We start from the raw sequence: 22,039 nt of genomic DNA on the forward strand, positions 1-22,039 counted from the left end.
TTGAATCAGCGAAAAGAGGTGTAAAACCTTGAAATAAATGAACTTACCTTATCAGTGGTGGTAGGGATTCACTTCATGCTTTGGTGAAATTTAAATATCTAATAAAGTGAACTTACTTTGTTAGATTATTTAATTGTACTCGCTCATTAAACACTCGAGACAGGAATCTTCCTCTATCCCTCCCCTTAAGTATGAAAATTCATAACTTTATTATCAGTACATTAAGGGGTTCTAACTGACCAATCAGAGAGCTGCATTTTCGAGTACCTGCCAGTTTCCACTTGGGTATAACGAAGTATATTTACAATTAACATATAGAGACTTCAGAAATAAATATCACACTTTTTTAGAAATCAAATTAAGATTTTTCACTGCACATGCCCCAGATGATGCTGCAAACAACAAAACTTTGAAGTTTCATTGAAATATTATATCTATTTAATACCTTTATTTTAGTTAAAAGTTTGAGATTTTACACAGGGAGTCTATGATAAAGTCCGAGTAAAATGTAATCATTACCCAAGTGAAAAAAGTATCATTCCGCAATGTTTTGGACATGTTAAAATTATGAATAAACTCCATCTGGATGATCAAGCTAAGGCAACAGTACTGAACAAACAGTTTCAGTCTGTTTTTAGCCCCAAATCACCACTTAACCTCGCCTCGCTCAGCAAAATGAAACTATCCCCAGATGGTAATTCAGTCCCTACTATGCCAGATATTAGGATAGGCCAAAGAAGTATAAATTTTATAGCTCTTTGGATAGGCACAAATGGTATTGAGAAACTTCTCAGCAACCTGAACCCCTATAAGGCCAGTGGTCCTGACAAAATCAAACCTATAATACTTAAAACACACTCTGTAGAACTATCCCCCATCCTTGAGGTCATATTCCAGAAATCCCTGGAGGAAGGATCACTTCCATATTCCAGTGAAAATCCGCATATGTTGCCCCCATTTTTAAAAAAGGTGATAGGTCAAATCCAGTAAATTAAAGGCCAATTTCATTAACATGTGTCCTATGCAAAGTTCTTGAACACATTGTTTCCTCATCTATTGTTAAGCACTTCACCAACCATGGTATTCTGTATGACCTACAGCATGGATTTAGGGGGAAAAGGTCATGCGTTACTCAGTTAGTTATGTTAGTAAATGTTCTGGTCACTTCAGTCTACAATAAGAAACAAGTAGACCTTATACTACTAGATTTTAGTAAGGCTTTCGACAAGGTTAGCCATTAGAAAGTCCTTCTAAAATGCATGAATATGGAGTCACAGGTAACACACTAAGATGGGTCAAAGGCTTCTTAGATAATAGGATCCAATCAGTAGTCCTAAATGGCACTACCTCTGATGCCATCCCAGTATCATTAGGTGTCCCGCAGGGGTCTGTACCTGGTCCCCTGCTCTTCCTAGTTTACGTAAATGACCTCCCACAAAACGTCAGTTCCAAAGTCCGTCTGTTTGCAGGTGACACGGCAATATATCTAACATTGTCATCTGCAGACCAATCTGTCACTCCCCAAAATGACCTAAAACTTCTAGAAAAGTGGGAGTTGGAGTGGGATATGGACTTCAACTCCTCCAAGTGTCAAATGATCCACGCCACTAGAAGAAAACATCCTATCCCTACCCAGTATTACCTACATGGAGTCCAACTTGAATCGGTCAGCTCAGCTAAATACCTAGACGTGGATATCTCAAATGACCTATCATGGGACAATCACATAAACAGGTCAACCAAAAAAGCTAACCAAACCCTAGGGTTCTTACGAAGAAACATTAAGGTCAAATCCCAACCCGTTAAGACCATTGCTTACCAGACTCTAGTCCGACCCCAGCTCGAATATGCCTCCGGGGTATGGTCGCCCCACACCTAAACTCAAATTGACCAAATTGAAAGCGACCAAAGGAGAGCCGCCCGTTGGATCAAGACCGACTACGGCCGTACTTCCAGTGTAACAGATATGCTACACTCCCTAAACCTTCGTCGACTGGATTTAAGGCGTATAGATTCTAGGTTATCACTCTTCTATAAGATTCATCATGATCTGGTTGCTATCCCAATCGTAGATTACCTTACCCCAGTGACCCGATGTGTCCGCTATGGCCATTCCCTAAGTTTTAGGTTAATAACTGCAACCACTGACTATTACAAGTTTTCTTATTTTCCGAGAACAGTGTACCATTGGAACCAACTTCCCCCCAGTGTCGCCCACATGCCTACCCTAGAGCAGTTCAGTGTTGCAGTTGGCAGCCTTGAACACGCCTCGCCCTAGTTATCCTGCAAACTCAAGTTTCAACCTTTATATCACCAAAGTTATTTTTTAGTTTCTTACATGCACTCTAAATTTTTATCACTATATTCTTTCTCTTTTTGATTTTGACGCGCAAAACGTCTACGTTCCCGCAAGGGGTTTGATGTCTACGGAAGATAGATAGATAAAATTGTCCACCCTCCAGATATCCAAATTATCCAATATCAAAAATTAGGTCTTGAAAGAAGAGGCAGTTTTTCCCCAAGTATGGACTTAATTCTAAGTTTAGACAACTGTCATACACACTAGAGCCAACCTTTTGAAATCTGCTATCAACCCATGTGCATTGCATGATTGATGTAGCCAGCCTTCAGTGTATATGCGGGGCGCAATGGCGGGGGGGGGGGGGGGTGCATGTTCCTCCGGAAATAAAGAATTATGGAACAGGTTTTTTTTGTTGTTTTTAAGCATTTTGGCGTATATTTGGAGATACAATCTCTCCCCTTTTGAAATTACTAATATAATAAATGTTGCTTATATGTGCAGACACAGTCAGTTTTGCCTAATTTATGTATATAATAGGGTTATTCTAATAGTAGCTTGATCTGGGATGCAACGAGAGCCGAATACAAAATCCCAGATCTATAGCTACTGTTTTGGTGACCCTTTTATTACATATCTCCGCCTTTTTGTTTGCTGTTTTGATATCGAACGAGATCTTCATTATTTAACGATGTTATTTTAACTAAGTGTAATTTTTGTCTACACTATTTTAGAACTTTGTCGGGCAATGCATATTAAATGAAAGTACCCCGGCAACATACAATACAAAAGGTACAATACGAATATTTTCTGTCTGTTCGTATATACTTGTGAAATACAAGCCCTTTTTGACAGAATTTATAGAACAGAACAGAAGAGATCTTTTATTGGTAAACAGATTACAAAACATATATTTTGTAATAACATGTGAACAAATATACATAATATACAAAGATGGACATGGCTCAGTGTGGATGTGGGGATGGTGATCACACATTTTAGATATCTATGTTAAGTCAACTTAGAGGTAAAACTAATAATGCCTTTACACTGTTTTCTAATGATATCAATGGGTCAGTGCGCTTACTTACTTTTGAGTTGCTATATATAATTATTATTATAGACTGGCGAAAAGAGAATATATACTGATGGCGGCCCCATACATCCCTTTTTGTGTGTAAAAAAAAATGTTTGATATAAGTTCACCTACATTTTTCAATAATAATTGCTATTGAGTAAAACAAGCGTCGTAAACTGCACAAGTCTATCGAGGTCTAATGCTAGCTACAATAAGTTTTTTTCCAAAGAGTGCATAACTATAAGCAAAATATTTTAATAGAATTGATGTAGTCTATTCCAATTTTAAGAAATGCGTCTCTCTCTATCTATCTATCTCTCCATCTATCTATCTATCTATCTATCTATCCTAGCAGGCCACGCCTTCTTTACGAGTATTACTAGCGTGCGAGAGAGTCTTAAAGCCCTCTACAGACGGTAGGTTTTTGTTGTACAACACCAATTAAATTCAAGATGTACAGCCAAATATTATCGTGTGTATGATGCTATTCCTTGATTTCGTAAATCTTAAGGCTTGACTTACAGATTAGGACATGTTCTATTTCGTAAGTCTTGCCTTACGTACCACCCACGTTGACAAGCAACAAATTGGTAAATAATTAGTTGATAAGAGGCAAGTGAATGAAATTCCAGAAACAATTGCCCAAAAAATAAACACAAATCTGAATATAAAATGGCTTCTAATGCATAATGGAAAAAGGATGACACTGAAAAGTTAAATTATTTGAGCCGCGCCATGAGAAAACCAACATAGTGCGTTTCCGACCAGCATCCGCGCAGTCTGGTCCATGCTGTTCGCCAACGGTTTCTCTAATTGCAATAGACTTTGAAAGCAAACATCATTGATCCTGACCAGACTGTGCGGATGCACAGGCTGGTCTGCATCCATGCTGGTCGCAATGCCACTATGTTGGTTTTCTCATGGCGTGGCTCATTTGTGTCATGCGTAATCAAATTCATGGGACATAAAATGGTGAACATTATTTTTTATTATTAATAGTTACATTCTTTTCAGTACCTGATGCACTATGTTTACTAGGTAAATCTCTGTGATTTTTATGGGAATGGAATACTGTCTGTATGTGAAAAATGTACAATTTCAAAATTGTACATCTTTGAGATAATTAGTGTTGTACAACAAAAACCTACCGTCTGTAGAGGGCTTTAGAGGTACTTGTTTCATTATTCTGTCATTTTGTACCAGGAGATGCTTCAAAGTCCGCGTGACGCGCCCGTGCAGGTATGCTTTCAATTAAAATCAATAGATAACAATTCTGCAGCCATTCACAAAGAACAGGTGATCCACAAAATCAATTGAATATTATGTTCAATTTCAAATTATTCCAAAAATCTAAACTTCCGTAGGCTAACCACGCTTTATTCTACTTTGCAAGACACATTTAAATCGGGTAGGTTTTAGCGGATTTAATCAATGCTTGATCAATACAACAGCAAACTATCGGTTCATGTTTGATCAAGTTGAACTTTTAGATAATGTACACGAATGTCTACAATAAATAAGACAGACACGCTCTAGTGGAAATATCGATGTTAAAAAAAGAAAATAGGAAATAAATAGAAAACCACAGCTGTTAATATAAGTAGATACCTACGATTATAGTATAATACATGAGGATAAAGTGCAAAATAAGGTATGTTGATTTTGTTTGTATATACTGTTAGAGCTATTGTATATGTAGTCTAATATAAAGGTATAAGACGTTTAAGTAAATTATAATACCCGCTTGTACCGTTGTTTTGGCCTCGGACGGTTGAATTTATCATGGAAATCTCTTATCCAAAACATATGTGACTTCAAGTCTTGAGCTTTCTTAACGATTATACATCATTACGATGTTAATGTAATTTCTAACAGGCACTTTGCATTTTTTTCTTGGGCATTGATAATGAAGATTCAAAACAATATACAAGACTAGGAACATAAAATCAGAACAATTAAAACGGCTGCAATATTTCAATCAGTATACTGTTATATAGTCAATCTATCCTTCAAATAAACCAGTTTTTCTAACTAAGACGCACACATTTATATTTCTAAATGGTAAATGTAAAGGCTTGTATTTATGATGTTTGTATAAAGTTTTAGTTAAGACTGATTTTTATACATGTACATGCAAACATAATTTTCCGAAATGCAAATTTAGGAAGAAGACATTTCTTCATACAGGTAAAATGCGGTCATTCTTATAACTACAAAACTCTGAACAGTTCCAAAAGCTAACACAGAAAGTCTGATACAAATGAAATAAGACTGTGTCAAAAATTGGGACATCTAAAAGTTAATGGTAACATGAATTTACATTTAGTAGTTTCGTTTAACTTTAAATGTAACCGTAAAACATGACCTTAATAAAATGTCTGCATCGTTACACAAACAAGTATTTTTGATAGCCAAATTGCAGCATATGAACCAGTTGGAGTATTCGTATATCTATGTGTCTCAAATCTCTCAGTTAATGGAAATAAAAAGGTATGTCTTTATCACCCCACCCCACCCTTCCGCCATATACTCACTGTATTTTTAATAACTCTCTCATTAAAGCACATTTTTTCTAACTGTATCGAAGTCTCAAATATCTGTATGAATTAGATACCATTTATGCTTGGAAGTTTGAATAAAAGTTACAAATGTATGTAGTTTCGTTGCAATAATATATATGTTATATTTTTCGCACGAGTTCTTGCTGCCATTACCTGTGTTCTTTCGCGGTACGATGTCTAAATAATGGCTATGCCAATCACGATTTTATCCAATATCTCTAAACAATAACTTCAAAAAGGGGACTAAAGTATCGCAATCAACCGTTATTGAATCTTGAAAAAGTCCTTTTTGTAACATCTTCTTGAAGAAAAAAGCAGGAGCTATGATCAGTTGATTAAATGAACATTTGAGCAACAAAGCCGGCTTAACGGCTTGCTATGTTTAGTAAGTTGGAGAGTTATCTTCAAATCGTTCCTTTAATTTGTATGGTTATTTCTTGACATGTCTTGAGACAGCATGTTTCAGTAAGTGCCATTGAATATATACTTCTATAAAAGTAGCATTTTATGAAATAAAACAGTTGAATTAAGGTTCAGTTTCAGTTAGCTGTAATGCATTCTATTTTTGTCGGTATGATTTCGTTTCTGTTATGAGATGTATGTGAAATGGCCTTTACATTACCTTCATTTATGAAAACCTTCTTTACCGCGAAAAAGGACAAGTCTGTAGGTGAACCCCTTAATATTCACATTTTAATTACTTGTCATCATAAACTCGTTAATATGAATATTACTATTTCCAAGAAAAAAATTACTTCTCTATTATTCTTGTTAAAAAGCCAGATCTGAAAGCCCGTATACCATGCATGTCATGAGCAGTAAGATCTAACAATCACAGCATAAGCTTTCTATTCAATCATATATGTTCCACAGTAATTATCACAAATGATAAATTATACATTAAATCTAGAATTGTGAAACAATATGGAATTGATTTACCCATGATATATACATTTAACGCAAATCCCTGAGCGGCGATTTGATGGTTACATATAGCTTCCGTACTCACGTATTTAGATTAGATAGCCGTTTTATCAGATTGAACCCTTTACTATTTTGGTTTTATAACAGCGACCATGAAATGTATTGTGCATCTGTATATTTCGTTTTTAGAAAATGTCAGTGATTGAGGACTGAGAGGATATAGTGCCCGAGTATACCTTGGGCGTTAACAGGGTTCATAAAAGGATAACAATGATTGAGGAGGTATGTACTAATTTAATAAGTGCATTTGAGAAGGGTGCGCATTATATTTGACATGTACGTGTAGGCATTAATGTAAACTTTAAACATTTGTCAGTATTCATTGATTATAGTCACACAGACTGTGGCTGCGCTGCAAGTCCAGGACAACGAAACCTAAGGTCACTCGTTCAAGGCGAGTTCGAATCCTCACTTTTCTAAATAAAATGTTTTTTTTCTGCATTTGCACTGTGTCCCAAAACCTCAAATGACTGAAATTATCCATATTTTATGTAGGTGGCCGTAACAGCAAGTAGCGGCTACAAAATTATTTTAAAATTAATATAATGTTAGTTGGTCTCGTATCTTAATATAGTCAGCCTGATTTACGATCCATATATTTTACATTTTATCTGTTATTTCTTTGATCTTATGAATATATCTTATTTCCTGTGTCCTTCCTCTTATCTAAATTGCTTTTTTCCGAGCTGCAGCAAAAACAGTCAGGGGCGTACCTTGGCACAGTGCATTCTTCTTCGCGCCTCCACGTACGTTTCGGATTCATCGTGAAATAAAAAAAAAAAACACACACACACACACACACACACAAACCATTAAATTTAAAACCCAAGGGCGACGCTTTGAAGAATGGAGGTTATCTTCAATTTTTTATCAGAAAGGTGTTGGTTCGACGTACTTATAATTGTACGAAAGCGTAAATAATGAACATTAAATGAATGAGAGCGGGGTCAGTCATAGAATACTAATACTGTTAAAACTCGAACCTTTTTGAAATTACAAAAAGAAAATGTCAGTCTGAAGTTGTGCAACGATGGCGATGCTATATAATCTTGATTACAAATGTGAAGCTGATTACAAATGTGAAGCCCTTCCACATTAATTGACGTGTTATGTAGATTTTTTTTAATTTATTAGAGTTGGGGTATGGGCAGGGGGCAACCGCACTCTCCTCTGTGCGTTTTTTTTTCTACGTGTGTTATAAATTATACTCAGTGAACGTCACTGACAGTTACACATTTCTTACATTCACTTTCTGGTCGTTTTACTTATTTTACATGTAAACAAAATACATCTATGATAGACAGAAGGAAAGATGATATAGATCTTAATATCTAAGAATGGCAACTGTTTCAATAGTTTTCAGGTTTCAGTACGTGCATAATTTACTTTTTGATTAATTTCTTTAGGTAAAGAAAGATGCGCCCGGGTTTTCTCTGCAACTTCGTCTGCTGCTGTGGAAAAATTTTACTACTAAAAAGAGACATCCGGTAATTAAGTATATAGAATTATTGGACCCCCCTCTCATGTTCGCCAGGTTTTTTGCAATGTTTGACCTCCTCCTTCTCCATATAGTCTCCAGTTTTATGGATTGTTCCAATCATTCATCCCCACCATTTATGTTGACTTTGGTGTTCTGTTAATACATAGCTGACTCAGTGTTGTTATATTTTCTGGTGCTTTGGGATCAAGGAGTCCTATATGTAAGAGAAGTATGCTTATTCAAGTGAGATTACATCTCCATAGTAACGAACAGAAACAAACCGAGTCTGCCATCATTATGCATGGTTGCGTTCTATGCTTCCACAGGACCGTCTTATAGATTGTATAACTTATCATTACGAAATGTTTATGGGATTTTTTAAAAATTTCTCTGGACAATTGCTATTCTTAAAATTACAAAATTAAGTATCGCATCATGCTGCGTTTTCATCTCTCACAAACACTACTGACAATTTGGTTATACGGACTAAATAAGAAAATTGTAAATCTTCATAGCGCTTGTATTAAGCATGATTCTAGATTCACCCAGACTGAACAAAATGTAATTGTTTTACATTTCAGATTATTTTTCTGTTGGAAATTTTGATACCACTAACGTTGTTTATTGTACTTGTATGTATTAGACGGACACAAGTAGCATACCCAATATCAGCAGGTAAGACTGTAAAACTTCATGTAATCAAGATCCTTACAAGATACTTACAGACAAATTATAGTGTGTCCTCCTTTTGAAAATGAGAGGTACTCTTAAAGTTGCACGTGTTCATACACCTGCACGTGCTCATATATGTACCAGCATAATCATATTAAATTGTTCTAGTCAGTCAATAGCTATTCATAGCTCTAATGTTGTAATGTTGACACCCGACTACAAATACAAATGTGTATCTTGAATCTTGATACTCACTCATTAATAAAATACAAGTACGTGCGTTTACGTGTGCGTGCGTCTGTCCATGCGTGCGTCTATGACCGCGGAGGTGGGGAAGCTGTATATTTACGGATTAAAGAAGATGACGAGAAAGGTAAATAAATCGTAATAATGAAGCTAGTTAGAGCATTTACTGGAGAACACAGGCTCGGTGTTTTCCTCCCGACGTGGGTGATTAGATTTTCATGCTAGAAGTATTTGGTATTTTCAAGGGCATAATGGAAATACGGAAATAACCTCTTTTTCTCTGATTGTCCAGCCTGTCAACGTGTATCTTTATGATTTGTTCTTTTTCAGAGTTTTACTCACCAAAGCCACTTCCCTCCGCGGGCATCATTCCAGTTTTACAGGCGTTTTGTGGAGAGGATGCACACGTTTATGAGAAAAACAATTCAAGGTATTCCACTCACAGGGATCCTTCGCGTGCTATGATAGACTTTTAAATGTTTTTTTTTTAATGAAATTCAAGAACTTATTTGTAAAAAAAAATCACACATAAAACATATAGGCTATAACGAGAGACCTTTACATATGTTTTATGTGTGATGTGGGTTGATATGTGTTTTATGTGTGATTTTTTTTACAGATAAGTTCTAGAATTTTATTTAAAAAACATTTAAATGTCTATCATAGCACGTGACGGATCCCTGTGATTATACAGCCAAGTCGAAAATGATAAACATATTTTTACTACCGCATCAAGCAATACAGTAGTTAAAAGTTACGTCCCTTTCACATTATTCCACCATTTACAACTGTCTGGGAAACAATATATAAACTGGTTTTAAACACGTTTTAAAAAAATTCAACTGTGCTTCTCATGTAGAACTCTGTAATTATGCTATAATATCTTTCTATACATGGGATTCAATATACGTACACATTATTTTATAATTACATTCTGTAGTGATAGTAGGTTTATACACCTACGTTGTTTGGTTAACCCTTTAGCGACGTGATTGAGTGTCCGCCTACAGATCTCGAGGTCCCGGGTTCGAGCCCCAGTAGGGACTTTGTATTTTCTCTCCCAGGGTTTACTTTAATGGTGTCAGAAGTGTTTTACGGACTCATGCGGTGGGCATGGAGTGTCATTCTGGAGAGCTGGTAAGCTCTGAAAAGTAAAGGGGGAGATGTTTAGTGATAGTAGGTTTATAGGCCACTTACAACAGCCTTGATGTTGGGTTAACCCTTTAGCGACGTGGTTGAGTGTCCGCCTACAGATCTCGAGGTCCGGGGTTCGAGCCCCAGTAGGGACCTTGGTATTTTTCGCTCCCAGAGTTTACATTAATTCCTAGGCCAACTAGCTCTATTTGAACTGCACGAACGGGAACACCTAATAGGCCTTATTATAAGGTCTAACAAAACAATTGTTTGTTTCAGTTAACATGCTAAAAAAATATGGTAGGTAGATCTAGGTCGGTATTTTTTTTATTTTTTTTTTTTAAATATTAAGTGGGACTTATCAGAAATTAGTTTTAGTCAAAATATGAATACAAATAATGGGGTTGTGCCTTTAGAGCATCAGTAAGTTGATTTCTAACATCACTGGCCATGTTTAAAAAGTGCAGTTTTGCAACTTCTTATTGAAAAAAATTCTCCAAGACCATAAAACATATAGGGTCGGGCAAAAAATTTACGGTTGGTCGGGATACCGGAAACAAACAATTATTTTGTTTAGGCCGAATATACTGTGCTTCTGGGTATAGCGGACTTTATGGTATACAGGACACTGAGGATAGGTTGATAAGTTTTACTTTTAGACTTCAATCTTTGTATAAATTTCCATCTCATTCAGACAGTTAAGCTGACATACATTTTAAATGTTTGCTTGTGATCAAAGCTAAATCAGTGTGTATGCCGCATACAGTAAAAACATCAGTGAATGAAATAGATTTGATAGAATTTTCAAAAACTGAATGTTTTTGGAAAGTCTCACAGTATATTATTATTCTGATTTTTAGTAAAGAAATCCTGGTCTGTATATTTAGATGTGTTTTTTTATAATTGATAAATGAAAATTACAAAAGCTATCCTGTACACACTAAGTTACTAACTTGTCAGATGTATTTCTCTGTTTTATTTTAAAAACCCACTTAAATACATTGTACCTGTAAAAAAATTAGGGCCATCATCATTTATTTCATTATCATCCTAATTTATTTGATTTTCAGACTGTTTACCTACCTGAACGAGCTAGATGAAGTGTTGCAGCAAAATGCTGGTATCATACAGAACTTACCAAGTGACTACATAGATCAGTTACTGTTGAAACTTCTACCTGACAATGGTGTCCTGAATTTATCACAGATTCTCCTTTTAACACATGGTGATTACATTGCATCTTGTTAATCTATAATATTTTTCAAGGCTTTAAATTTGATATCGTATCCCAGTTCAGTGATTTGTTTAATGAAGAGACATACTCAGATATCCATATCCATACTTTAGTACAAATGTCTACTAGTACATTTTATGTCAAACAAGGGAATCAGAAGTTTAGTTAATTTTATAGCCTAGTTTAGATTTTGTGTTTTGGGGTCACAGTACTGGTCAGTGAATGACAAATTAAATCATTCAAACTATAACAAGTATCATAAACTGGGTTTTATTTGAAATTACTCGAAATAAAAATAAACACACATTGCCTCCTCTATATGTTTAATAATTACCTTGCAAACAATTCTATCATAACAACAAATGTAACAAAATAAAGTGATCATAAGTTAAATAATTAATAACTTTTTATGTCAAAAATAAGTAACCTCCTCAACGGGACCGGGTACGCCTGAGGCTCCTGCCCAGCTGATGAAGGTTAATGAACTTAACTGCCTTGCCAACAATTCTGAACATACCCAACAACAAAAATTAAATATGACAAAAATAAAGTTATCTGTTAAGTAATTAAAACCTAATTCAATCTTAAATACGCAGTAACATTTTCAACGAGACAGGGTAGGCACAGAAGCTCCTGTCAAGTTGGTTTGAAGGTTCAATTCCATTTACATAATATTATAACAAGATGGGATAGTATTATAATAAGATGGGTTGTAACGGCCGCTCTAATTAAACTTGATAGGGTAAGCGCGAGGGCTCCGACCAAGTTGATGAAAAATTCACTCGACGGGAAGGAGACCAAGCGTGACATGCCAGTCAGTCCGAATAATCAAAAATCATACCTTAACGGAAAATATGTAACTGCAACGCAGTGCAACAACTTAAACAAACTAAGGTTAAATACCAATTGCGGTTCACGTTTGCGTCTATTATGACAACGCGCGAGCTAGATCAATCGGGCTTACAATAGTGTTAAGTCAAAAAACGTTTAAACTGATACCGATTAACGAATCTAACGCCCGGTCACCTTCCAGTCGATAGAATTTTCCCGCCACAATAAATTTTCAGAAATTTATCCCCCAAAATTCTTACCGATTGGAAGCCATGTGCTTAGAAATATAATCTTTTAAACACAGTTGCCAAATGGGATAGCCCAGCCCTGCAGCAAAGATTGTATTTACCTTATGATGTCTTTTAGCAGACAGAATCTTTCTTTCTTTAATTTATTTTTATTCATTTATTTACTTATTAATTCATTTATTAATATATTTATTTTAATTATTTTTGTTTTGTTTTCTTATAATGTAAGATGTTATTTTCTGTTCAAATGCTGTCTTCTAATGTTGTAGTTGTTTATTAGCAAAATTATCCACAAAGACCCGCGGTTCTCTTCATGACTTACAAAACATCTAAGTGGCAACTGTTGTGGCAATGAACTGTCAATACGCTACTTTTAGGATGATAACAGTAAATCTAATGTTTATTTTAAAACGACATATTTATTCTGTACGTACACGGCCGATATATAGGTCACGCACACACCTGTTTGATATAAGCTACACGCCTCGTTGAATATGCCATGTCGATAAAGTAGAATGCTTGACATGTAACCGTTTACTCTATGTTTTTAAATTGCTGCCACTTATTCATCATTAAATATTTTTTCTATACTGTTTTTTTGTGTTTTCCGGCCAAAAGTTTGAATTATGTGCATAAAGTGATTTACCTGTATTTACTATAAAAACTAAGTAGTTATTTATGATCGTGCCATATAAAATTTCACATGTAATCCTGTATAAAATCAGCTGTTTTTATATAATTTTGTTGAACTTTCTGTCAATAATTTATCAAAAATGCTATAGAATTCCAGCTATATTTATTCTCTAGCGGTGCTGTAAGTTTGAGGCCATAATATTAAATAATGAACTTTACACGCATGTTTTTTATGTACGTGACGCCCAAATTTCGCGTGAGCCGTTTAAATAACTAATTACTAGTTTCTTTACTGTTTATTTACTTATACATCTTCACTATTACATTTTTCTAATATTCACTGCTAAATTTTCCTATGATGACTACCTCTTTCATACCCAGTTGTCCCGGACCGTGCACCAACCAGTATGTACTTTTGCCGTCCGATAGTAAACCCGTTCATCCTAGATTTTGAACTAACCTTACCATAAAACTAGGTCAATGTAATGATTCAGTTTCTACGGGACGATACTAATAGGCGATACAAATGGGCCCGCAACCCTTCCTGCTTCATCTTCCTTATTTCTTTCTGTATTATACAAGAATTCAGTGCAACCGAGCAAAGATTTTTTGAATTTGAAGCAATCGAGAATAGGAAACTCTTGGTTAAAACCACCCATCTACTTTACCGTTATCACGTGCATTTTATATTAGCTGGTGATTTGAGTTAATTATTCAGAACTGAAAAACTCATCTTTGTGAACGCGATGTTTGAAGGAATTTACTTGCAAAAAGAGGCTTTTTATACCATTATGCCGCCACACCCACTTTGAGAATTATTACATGGAATATTGCTACTTCTACAGTTATTAGAAAGAACTACATCAAAATTTGAAAGAATTTGTTCAAAGTCAATAACAATTGACCCACCAGAATAATCCTGTAGTAGTCTGTTTCCTCTATCGTAAATGTCACCAGTGTTGACTGTTCGACCTTCAGGTGCCACAAGTTCGCCAGCAGGCCTGCTTTCAAGGTTACACTCGTCGGCTTTTCATTTACGACGGACCTCTCGTATTACGCCTGTTCTCTTCGTTGTCGGTTGTTGTCAGACCAGCCCGCTTCTCTTATTACAACCTCTCGGCAAGCGTAGAGAATTAAATTCTTTATAAAATTGTCAACTTTACATGTACTCGCTCAGCCAACGTACAAAAACAGACAGAGAGCTGCACGAGAATTCTCAGCTTTTTATGCAAGTTTAACAGACTGTTTACCGATATCAAATTTAACTAGCTACAGGCTTGTATAAACTCGGGTACCAATTTATAACGATAAGAGCGAGGGCGTATCGGTTCCATAGCAACGGACGTGACATTTGATTTCTCTAAAAATAAATCAAATTATTTTAAAAGAAAAATAATTTTTATTATTTTCGGTTATATAGGTAAGATCTATGATAAGTAAAGTTGTTGGTAGAAAGTATGCATTGCATATTGACAACAAACAGTTATAAACAGAAAAAGTTCATGAGCTAATTTCATGCAGTTTTGATTTCATTTGTTTACAGTTGTTAAATCTCCAGTATTTGGTAATTATCCTTGTTGAATACAGACACCATTCTGGCAGTAGGTTCATGTGTATATCTTTGCAATACATTAACCCATCTTGTTTTCATCTTTCAGAGTTTCCTTTTAACTTGTTAATAAGTGGTATCTCGAGTTATCTTCCACATACATTGGATATTGACAGTACTGGTATTGGTAAATTCTGTGATGTTGATGAAAGCTCCTCCTCACAATCTCTGGTAACATTTTATTCATCACAACCATGATAATATTATTTGTCATTTATTTAAATCTTATATTGAAAGTTATTTACAAAAGGACTATCTACGATTGTGAGCAATATAGTATACTGACGAGATAAAGAAACGCCTCATTCAAACTCGGTATACAATTTTTCGTTAACCGTGATTCAAAATTAGAAAAGAACAATTCCATTCGCAAATTAGATGCTTTACAAGAATTTATGGTCAATAAGAAATCATTTTATTGTCGCATTAAGCTTAAATCTTGAATTTTAATAGCCCGGTCGGAGAAATTGCATTAGAAAAATCAGTAGCGCGTGTGGCCACCTCTGCTAGCAACCACAGCAGCAAGGCGACGCCTCATAGAGCCGCACCAGTTGCGTAACAGATACCGTGGGATTCTGGCCCACTCGTGGTGCAGCGCTGCTACCAGTTCCCGGACGTTTGCTGGCTGGGGTTGACGTTGGCGTAACCGCCGTCCGAGATAATCCCACGCGTGTTCAATCGGATTGCAGTCCGGTGAACACGCCGGCCAAGGTAAAACATTAATGTTTCTAGCCTGTAGAAAGTCCCTGGTGACGCGTGCAACGTGAAGTCGCGCGTTGTCGTGCTGATAGACTAATCCTTGACGTTGACGGAATAAAGGGACAACTACATGACGTAATATCTGGTCGATGTAACGCCTGGCTGTGAGATTACCTTGGCAAACGACGAGTTGGGACTTAAACCTATGGTTGATTGCTGCCCACACCATTACTCCACCTCTACCGTAACGATTGTGCTCCAAAACGCAGTTGTTTGCGTAGCGTTCATGGCGTCGTCTATAGACACGGATACGTCCGTCGGCGTTCCACAAGTTGAAACGCGACTCGTCACTGAACACTACGTTCTGCCAACGCTGGCCGCGATGGTTGTGGGCCCAAATAAGACGTTGGTGATGGTGGCGTAACGTTAGAATTAGACCGCGGTAGGGCCTACGACAGGTAATTCATTCCGCGTTCTCTGAGTCGATTTCTCACTGTATGTCGACTAATTGGACGTCCACGGTTACCTACAACTATACGTGACGTAGATTGCGCCGTCACAAATCTGTCACGTAAATGACGTTGACGTATATAATTATCCTGTCGTATTGACGTTACACGCGGTCTACCTGAACGTGGTCTATCGATAGACGTTCCCGTGTCTCTAACACGTCGAATAAGACGCACAATTGTCGAACGAAAGACGTTAAAACGTCTAGCAACTTGTTCCTGCGTTCGCCCACATTCAAGCATAACCAAAACCTGAGCCCTTTCTTCAGAATTCAGCCTCGGCATTACGAAACCTAATGTTATTTTCAGAGAATAGCTGAAAATATGGTTGTGTGTCGTATTACACATGTACATGTGCAAAAATCGTTCAATCAAACCACATGGTTTACATGCACGGACTGCACGAGGAAATCATGACCAGGTACATGAAGTGAACAAATGGCTGAGTGAAATCGCGCGAGTTTTTGTTCACTGTGTTTGTCGGTCAGAGTACATGTAGATTTACTACATTTCACAACAATTAAAAGCGTTAGGAAAAAAATAACGCCAAATTTCAATGAGGCGTTTCTTTATCTCGTCAGTATATTTTATACGTATTAGTCAAAATTTTGCACTGCTTGGGAAATCATATGACATATTACTTAATTATAAAGAATAGAGTTTATAATTTATTAGTAACAAAATGTCAGTCCCCAAGTTCATTATGAATGATAATAATAATCATCAATGCTTAACTGAATAAAGCTTGGTATTCTGTAAAAGAGACATGATGGATTAGTGTGTAATGGATTAAAGCTTGGCAATCTGTAACATAGACATGATGGATCAATACCTAGTTGAATAAAGATTGGCAATCTGTAAAATAGACATGATAGATCAATACCTAGTTGAATAAAGATTGGCAGTCTGTAATATAGACTTGATGGATCAATACCTAACAGAATAAAGTTTAGCAATCTGTAAAATAGACATAATGGATTACTGTGTAATGGAATAAAGCTTGGCTATCTGTAATATAAACATGATGGAGCAGTGCCTAACTGAATATAGCTCTGCAATCTGTAATATAGACATGGTGGATGATTGCCTAACTAAATAAAGCTTTGCAATCTGTAATATAGGCATGATGGATCAATACCTAACTGAATAAAGCTTGGCAACCTGTAATATAGACATGATAGATCAATACCTAACTGAATAAAGCTTGGCAATCTGTAATAAAGACTTGATGGATCAATACCTAACTGAATAATGCTTGGCAATCTGTAATAAAGACATGATGGATCAATACTTAACTGAATAAAGCTTGGAAATCTGTAAAATAGACATGATGGATCAATACTTAACTGAATAAAGCTTGGCTGTTAGTAATAAAGACATGATGGATCAATACCGAACTGAATAAAGCTTGGAAATCTGTGATATAGACATGATGGATCAAAGCTTACTGAATAAAGCTTGGCAATTTGTAATAAAGACATGATGGATCAATACCTGACTGAATAAAGATTTGCAATTTGTAATATAGACATGATTGATTAATACCTAACTGAATAAAGCTTGGCAATCTGTAAAATAGAAATGATGGATCGATCAGTGTGTAACTGAATAAAGCTTGTCTCTGAAACGGCAAAGATATTGACACATGAATCAGCAGACATGAACTCAGCCTGGGGCATTTTAAATAAGAAATAAAGCTGAAATACAAGCGACATTTAGATTCAGTGTTCAATAGAATTGATGGTCTCAGCACTTTGAACATGTATACTGATGAAAAGACTGCTATATAAATGTGGTATAATGGAAATGTCTATTGATTGATATTAGCCACTGGCCCATAGCAACAACTCTTTGTATAATAATGCATTATGACTGCAACCTATTCAGCAGAGCTTCACATATTATATTTTATTCAACTCATTTACTCATTAAAAAATTCAATATGAAAAGACACTCATATAATATCCTCTATATAGACTAAAGAGTTGAAACAGTAAAGTAGTACCCAAGACTAACATAGAAGTTAGGACTTGCTCAGTCATGTTGCCTTGTTAAATATACATTATTGTTACTATCACCAATATAAAGGTGAAACAAATCGATACTTTATATGTAGCCAGAGACAACAAAGAAACATAAGATGGAAAGTTTCAGTATAATCTGGAGAAATATTGAACCATTTCTGTGTGAAACAGGAGATAGTGTAAACAACAACAACAACAGTAGCAACACCAGTGAACCAGTCCTGCCTCATAATAGTAAGATTGTATCTTTGTTCTATAATGTCTGCTTGATATATCCTGGAGATGATGTCTATAGAACTGACCCACTTAAAACATCCCAAAGCAGCTGAAGTGCCCTCTGTCTTAACACTCCTGCACTTTTAGTGATTTACTGAAGTAAGCACTTTTGAATAAAAGATTTAAGATCTTTGACTATTCAACCATTTTTGTACAGAAATTGAAAGCTGTCAACCACCAATTCTGAGAACATGTTAAGACTGTTAAAATTCAAATCATGATAAGTTACAATAATACACAGTTATAGTTGTTTATAATTTACTACCTGGTAGCTATATTGCCTCATGGGTAAAGTTGCTGACCAGTAGGTTCAAGCCCAGAAAATTGTTGGTTCTGTTCATCAGGTGCCTTAGTGACCAATGCTTGAAATAGTTCCCAGATGGGCAAATGGGGATCTCTCTCCACCTGTTGTTTTACAAAATTTCTGTGTTAGGCTGTGTAAACATCATGATGATAGACATTTTTAAGGTCACTAGTCTGACATGGTGGCCCTGAAGGTCAGGCATATTCTATTTAAGTAAAAGGAAGTAAAAAAAGCACACAGATTGATTCATGTGGAAAGTATGATTGTTCCATAACAATAATGTACTGTTTTTAATTTGATAATTTTTTCACATTTTGATTGAAATAATACTTGATGCTAAATTTAAAACTAAAAGTTTGTACATAAGAAGTTTTACAAATGAGTTGTTTGCTTCAAATCTATGATATATTCAGGTATAGAGACGAAGAAACTGCAGGAGAAGCTAGAGATATTGACCCACATTATCTACAACAATCCCAAGATCCTCTTTGCTCCAAATAATACTCTCGCTACTAAAATTATACAAAAGGTAATACCAGTATATGACATTGATGAAATGTTTACAGTTGTATCAGAAAATTCCATGAAATCAGAGAACAGTTATAATCAAAAGTCAGTTTCGTGAATAAAACAGAATTCACCTCTATGCAATCTATTTGGGAATGCAATATAAAATATTTACATTTGTCCTATTCGTTTTCAATGAAACTTTTGACATTCATTTCGTATGAACAGCAAAAGGAAAGGCACGAAAGTTACGTCATCGCTGCTTAGTGATAACTGACCACAACAAATTATATGCAATTCATAATATTATATAGTTTACAAATAGAAAGGAAATATAATGTAAAGTAATCCTATTCTGTCGTTCATTTCACATGAACACCAAAAAGATCATTTCATTTCTTAAATGAATATACTTTTTGAAAACGGATAGTTTAAATTGTTACAAATGATGATTTATCATTAATGAATTACATGCTCATTACTTTGTTATAGTTTCCATTAAAAGAGGTTTTTAAGTTCAAGTCCTCACTTGCAGCCATGCAGTTTCATTTAATTTAAATCGTTTGCATTTTTAAAAACTTGATTTTTTCAAAATTGCCACTTTCAAGTCTAAACATTACATACCTATCATATTAATCTAAGAAAAAATGAGAAAGAGATTAACTGTGTACCTCTGTTTCCAGGTGAATTCTACACTAGCTGTTTACAGTAATATAACATACTATGCTGAACAATGGAGAAGTGTCTCAGGAAATTTAAGTCAGCAGATAGACATGTTAAAGGTAAACATTTAATATTTCTATCATTGAGGGTATATTTGTCAACCAAAGTAAATAACACAGAGTCTTACATTCAGGAAATTTTACCGGTAACCTAAAACTGACCATATCTGTTATACTTTTGTGTAAAGATGTGCGAGGATTTGTTTTCAATTCAGAAAGTACCTTTGTAAATCAACACTTAGATTGGATTTTGTCAAAATACAAGCTTTGTGAAGTGGATAACAACATTTTGCCACAGTTACTGTAAAATCATTAAATTTCGTGGGCATGAAATTTCGTTGTTTTTGTCAAAACGGCAATTTCGTGGGGATATGAATTCGTGGATTTCAACCCACTAACATAAAATGAATGGGAATTTTATTTGTTCATTGGGATTAAATTTCATGGATTGACTCGACCACGAAATCCACGAAAATTAGTCCCCAACGAATATTAATGATTTCACAGTATTTCAGATAACTTTGTTCTAATTGAAAGTTTTCAACAAAGCAACTTAATGGGTATAACTAATGGGAACTAATTATTTGTGGAAAATAAATGCATTTTTTACTGTTTTATGTTGTAACAGGAGGGACAACTAGATGGTACAGACAAGGACCGTTTATCCACACTAAGCCATGTGTTTGCAGTCCTGGACAGCCTATCATGTGCCTGGCTAGACCTGATGAAGGATGTAGATCTAGACATATTTACAGGATTTAGCACTGAATCCGAGCTGGAATATTACTTCCTAAATCGACAGTACCATGATAATGTCACTGTGCTTGCAGGTTTGTACATATTGTATCATATATTTATCAAGCCAGTTTTATCATACGTTGCAGTCCTAGATACAGCCTGATGTCATCAAATGATGCTGTATATACAACTATATGCATGTTTTTTCAGTATATGAATCAAAGAATACCAAATAAGCTCAGTAAGTTGAGTCCCTCAAGTTACCACCCAGGACAGGCAGGCCTTATTCCTGCTTTATTAACATTACTTCCTTTCTTATTACATATGGAAATTTTAAATTCCTTTCAGAGGACAGTAACTGTAAAATACTTAATTATATTGATCTTGCATATTATTACAGGTTTGGTGTTCGAGAACCTAGATGACAACGCTGAGACCCTGCCGTCTCATGTGCGCTATAAGATCAGACAGAATGCTACATTGAACCCAGCAACCAACCTGATCAGACCCCCATTCTGGTACCCGAGTCCCGGCTCCAACAATTTACTCTATTATGAATTTGGTTTTGTATGGATACAGGTAAGACATTATATATTTGACCTCCTGCATGAATCACTACACTGATACACAAATTTATCTCTAATTATTGATAATAAGATTCATATTATAGTGAAAATTGAATAGAATGTAGATCATACAAATTCATTTTTCCTCTGTTTAAAAAAAAAACTTCTGATTTTTTTACTAACAAATACCTGTTGTTTTTTTTTTATACAAAAATGTGTACATTAAAAATCTTGACACTGAACTTCTGGAACCTGTGTTATTTGTTTGATATGACCTTTTTTGTTTCTCAAGCAGGAGTTAATTTCTTTGAATTCATTTAATATTAAAAGATTAGGTTGTTATTGCTGAAAGATCTATTTTATTCGATGTGAATTCAATGATTTTAAACTTTAAAGATGGAATTAATGGGAATTTTATTTGTATATTGATAAAAACATGAAAAGTAGTCCCCCACATTATTTCACAGTATTGATTGTGTTAAAAAAAAATCACCTTTTTGTACACAGGATTTTGTTGAACATGCTGTAATAGACCTACAAGTTGGGAAGCCAGTAAACAGTCGTGGAACTTTCCTACACAGAATGAACTATCCCTGCTGGCTGTGGGACCAGTAAGTTTCTTTTTCTATGTTTCTTTATTGTTTATTGTCAGTTTCTGAAGTTCATCAGCGCAGTTTTAGCTTCA

General features: G+C 35.4%; 1 protein-coding gene across 2 annotated transcripts in view; it reads left to right on the forward strand.

Moving 5' to 3' along the window:
• The first annotated feature begins 4,893 nt into the window (after window positions 1–4,893).
• The window catches only part of LOC123538262 (ATP-binding cassette sub-family A member 2-like), a 48,350-nt gene continuing 31,204 nt past the window's right edge, over window positions 4,894–22,039 (forward strand). For both annotated transcript variants that reach the window (XM_053524453.1, XM_053524454.1), the window contains exons 1-13: window positions 4,894–5,028; window positions 7,052–7,144; window positions 8,329–8,409; window positions 8,984–9,077; window positions 9,651–9,750; window positions 11,525–11,679; window positions 15,059–15,180; window positions 18,334–18,475; window positions 19,235–19,350; window positions 20,012–20,110; window positions 20,679–20,880; window positions 21,189–21,367; window positions 21,862–21,965. In XM_053524453.1, the coding sequence (XP_053380428.1) occupies window positions 7,133–7,144; window positions 8,329–8,409; window positions 8,984–9,077; window positions 9,651–9,750; window positions 11,525–11,679; window positions 15,059–15,180; window positions 18,334–18,475; window positions 19,235–19,350; window positions 20,012–20,110; window positions 20,679–20,880; window positions 21,189–21,367; window positions 21,862–21,965 (1,406 nt within the window). In that variant the 5' untranslated portion in view covers window positions 4,894–5,028; window positions 7,052–7,132. The remainder of the gene's footprint in view (window positions 5,029–7,051; window positions 7,145–8,328; window positions 8,410–8,983; window positions 9,078–9,650; window positions 9,751–11,524; window positions 11,680–15,058; window positions 15,181–18,333; window positions 18,476–19,234; window positions 19,351–20,011; window positions 20,111–20,678; window positions 20,881–21,188; window positions 21,368–21,861; window positions 21,966–22,039) is intronic.

This window comes from Mercenaria mercenaria, chromosome 15, assembly GCF_021730395.1.
Source record: "Mercenaria mercenaria strain notata chromosome 15, MADL_Memer_1, whole genome shotgun sequence".
NCBI lineage: Eukaryota > Metazoa > Mollusca > Bivalvia > Venerida > Veneridae > Mercenaria > Mercenaria mercenaria.